Source organism: Penaeus monodon, chromosome 21, assembly GCF_015228065.2.
Source record: "Penaeus monodon isolate SGIC_2016 chromosome 21, NSTDA_Pmon_1, whole genome shotgun sequence".
Lineage (NCBI taxonomy): Eukaryota > Metazoa > Arthropoda > Malacostraca > Decapoda > Penaeidae > Penaeus > Penaeus monodon.
In genome coordinates this window covers 14,246,122-14,249,115 of record NC_051406.1, presented here as the reverse complement: position 1 = coordinate 14,249,115, position 2,994 = coordinate 14,246,122, and the positions used below count along the sequence as shown (strand labels likewise).

General features: G+C 37.1%; 1 protein-coding gene across 1 annotated transcript in view; it reads left to right on the top strand.

Moving 5' to 3' along the window:
- Positions 1-2,994, top strand: part of LOC119586576 (abnormal spindle-like microcephaly-associated protein homolog) — a 31,066-nt gene that overhangs the window by 8,617 nt on the left and 19,455 nt on the right. The window contains exons 7-14 of the mRNA XM_037935329.1: positions 1-35; positions 300-415; positions 884-1,123; positions 1,423-1,564; positions 1,719-1,917; positions 2,023-2,198; positions 2,306-2,528; positions 2,750-2,980. The exon at positions 1-35 is cut by the window's left edge and continues 314 nt beyond it. Of these exons, the coding sequence (XP_037791257.1) occupies positions 1-35; positions 300-415; positions 884-1,123; positions 1,423-1,564; positions 1,719-1,917; positions 2,023-2,198; positions 2,306-2,528; positions 2,750-2,980 (1,362 nt within the window). The remainder of the gene's footprint in view (positions 36-299; positions 416-883; positions 1,124-1,422; positions 1,565-1,718; positions 1,918-2,022; positions 2,199-2,305; positions 2,529-2,749; positions 2,981-2,994) is intronic.

Sequence of the window (2,994 nt, the reverse complement as noted above, 5' to 3'; positions counted from 1 at the left end):
GCCATTGTGCACCACCCAAATCCATATGCTGCAAAGTAAGTGCCCAGTATGAACTGGTTACACAGGTTATATTATTCATCCTCTTCAAGTGTCTTGTGCTACTACTTTTCACTCCGTTTTAAATAGATTCTGACTGCGTTATGCTTATATCAAGTCTACCAAAATATATCTTTTAGATCCTTTCAGTGCTCCTGCATTCTTCTGTTCATATTGATATGTATATATTTTTACAATGAAATATTGTATTTGAATTATCTGCTGAGTTTCTACGAGTTTGTTCAATACTTTACACCTAACAGGAACATGTACTATGATGACCGCTGGGTGGAGAAACAAATAGCAGGTTTCACAAACTGGCTGAACTTTATCCTCACTCCTCCAGAGGAAGAGGATGTGGCATCTAAAGTGAAGAAAGGTGTGTAATGTGTAGCCATTAATTCTAAAAGACCATGTACACAAATGGTTGCTTTTAAGGCAGTCATAAGTTAGTCAGGTGGATCTTACTTTTAGCTGTACACATTTTTTTTGAATACCTGATATCTTTTTGATTCTCTCAGTAACTATGTTAGACAAAACACAAAGTACTCTAAATAGATTAAAGGTTTGCTTATGCACATGAGTTTTCAAAACTTTGAAAGCTCTATAATCAAACACTCCATTTTTTTGTGATATGAAAAGTGCAGCATATCCTAAGAACATTGTTTTAATTCAGTTAATAGTCAGAACATTGCTTTAATTCAGTTAATGGTTATCACCAAAATGTCAGTGATTATATAATTATTATCACCAGTCTGTTACCATGTTAACAGTCATTACCAACCTGTCAAGTGCATCTTCATCTCAGTTAAAAAGTGAGCATAGTATTTATTCCTCTCATTTATAGTTGATATGGGCAAACTGTGGTCAGAGGCCACAAAGAGTTCACGAATAGAGGTTGCACCAACCAAGGAAGTGATGTCCCTGAGAGCTTACACAGCAAGACGAAGGCTCAACAGACTGCGCAGAAAAGCCTGCAAGTTCTACCAGAGCCCAAAGGTGGTTGAGGTGGTGGCCAAACTCGAGACAGCCATTGACAAGAAGTTGTTAGCCATTCGCAAGGATAGGCTAACTCATGCTGATCTAGGTAAGTGTGTGTTTATGAATTAATTATTTTGTTATAGATATCAAAACTGCTTCCTTTTTAAAGATATATTATTTAGATTTCTGCTTTCTGTAATGTATCTGTTTGCATTTTAATATGTGAAAGTAATAATTTATTGTTAGCCTGCATTACAATATAATATCTGTACATAAGTAATATCTGAAAATTTTAGATATTAAAGCTGTTAGAGTTAGCATAGTTTAAAAGTTCATGACCATAGATAACCTTTTTTTATGCAGAACTAGGGAATATCCCCAAATGAATATTGTTTTCAATTATAGGCTTGAAGCAGATGATGCTCCAGTTAGTGCTCTCCTACAATCCCCTTTGGCTGCGCATTGGGCTGGAGACTGTATATGGAGAGCTTCTTCACCTTAACTCTAACAGTGACATGACTGGTATTACACGCTTCATTATCACACGGTATGCATCTTTAAGCATGTATTAATCTCCTTTTGATCTGTGTATTACACTTTTTTAAGTGGTCTTTCTGATGTTCAAATACAGCATATTGTTACAGAAAATATATTTACTTTTGCATAATTAAGCTGAAACCTTGTTTTCCCTAATGTTGCAGGTTACTAAATAATCCAGATATAGCTGCCCATTTTGCTCACCCTTCTGTGCCACATTGCTACCGCCCTGGCTATGAGGAGGCTATCAAGAACTTCCAGCTGAAGAAGTTCCTCTTGCTGGTGTTCTTCCTAGATCAGGCCAAAACTGCCCGCCTGATGGACCATGACCCTTGTCTGTTCAATAAAGAGGCAGAGTACAAGGTTTGTGTATTGATATTGGCCTACTGTAATTCCTTGTCATTTTGACTGTATGCAGACATTGTGTATTATATATAGGGTTTTCTAATATTTGTCTAATTCTTACAGAGTAGCAGAGACATACTGATTGCCTTTGCAAGAGAATTCTTGTCTGGTGTTGGTGATATCACAAAACACCTGGGATACCTAGGTTACACGGTAACCCACAAACAAACTGTTTTAGAGGAATTTGATTATGCTGTAAAAAATCTAGCCGTGGACTTGCGTTGTGGCATCAGACTGACGTAAGAATTTTTTCCCATATTGGCTGTAAAATGATACATTCTTGATATGGGCTTTTATTCTTTAGTTTTCAGTGGAACATTTTTATAAGATATTTTATAAATTTCAGACGGGTGATGGAAATGTTAACAAAGAACTTTAAGCTGAGTCCGAAGATGAGAGTCCCAGCGATTAGCAGACTACAGAAGGTCCATAACACAGATGTAGCACTCACTGCTTTGGAACAAGCAGGCTGCAAAGGAGTTAGAGCCAAGTTCCCATCGAAAGACATTGTAGATGGCCATAAAGAGCAGACACTAGGTTTGCTTTGGACAATTATTTTCAAATTCCAGGTGGGATTACTAGTTTGCGTTATTAACTTTTTCTGTTGTGTTAGTGCTTATATATTTTCTTTGAAGTAGAATTCCTTTGAGCAAAACATTGATAAAAAATGCAAGTTGAATATGCAGAATATTAACATTGATTTTTACTAAAAGGAGGAAATGGAAAGAAAGACTATAATACTGATAAGTACCTTATATTAACCTCTAACCAATTTAAACAAATTTTGCAGGTGTCTGTGATAGTGTCAGAGCTCCGACTTCGTGAGGAGATTGGATATCTTCGCAGATCGCTGGTGGTAAGGTCTCAGCTTGAACAGCGGGCTCTTGCTGGATTGGAATCTATCAGTGAGGCAGTAATTGAGCTCGGTCAGCTGTCCAAGACAGAAAAAGGAAGTGATGAAACTTTACTCACCTACTTAAAGCTATGGGCCCAGTTTGCCTGTGCTCACTATGGTGTTCAGGTAAGCCTGATTAC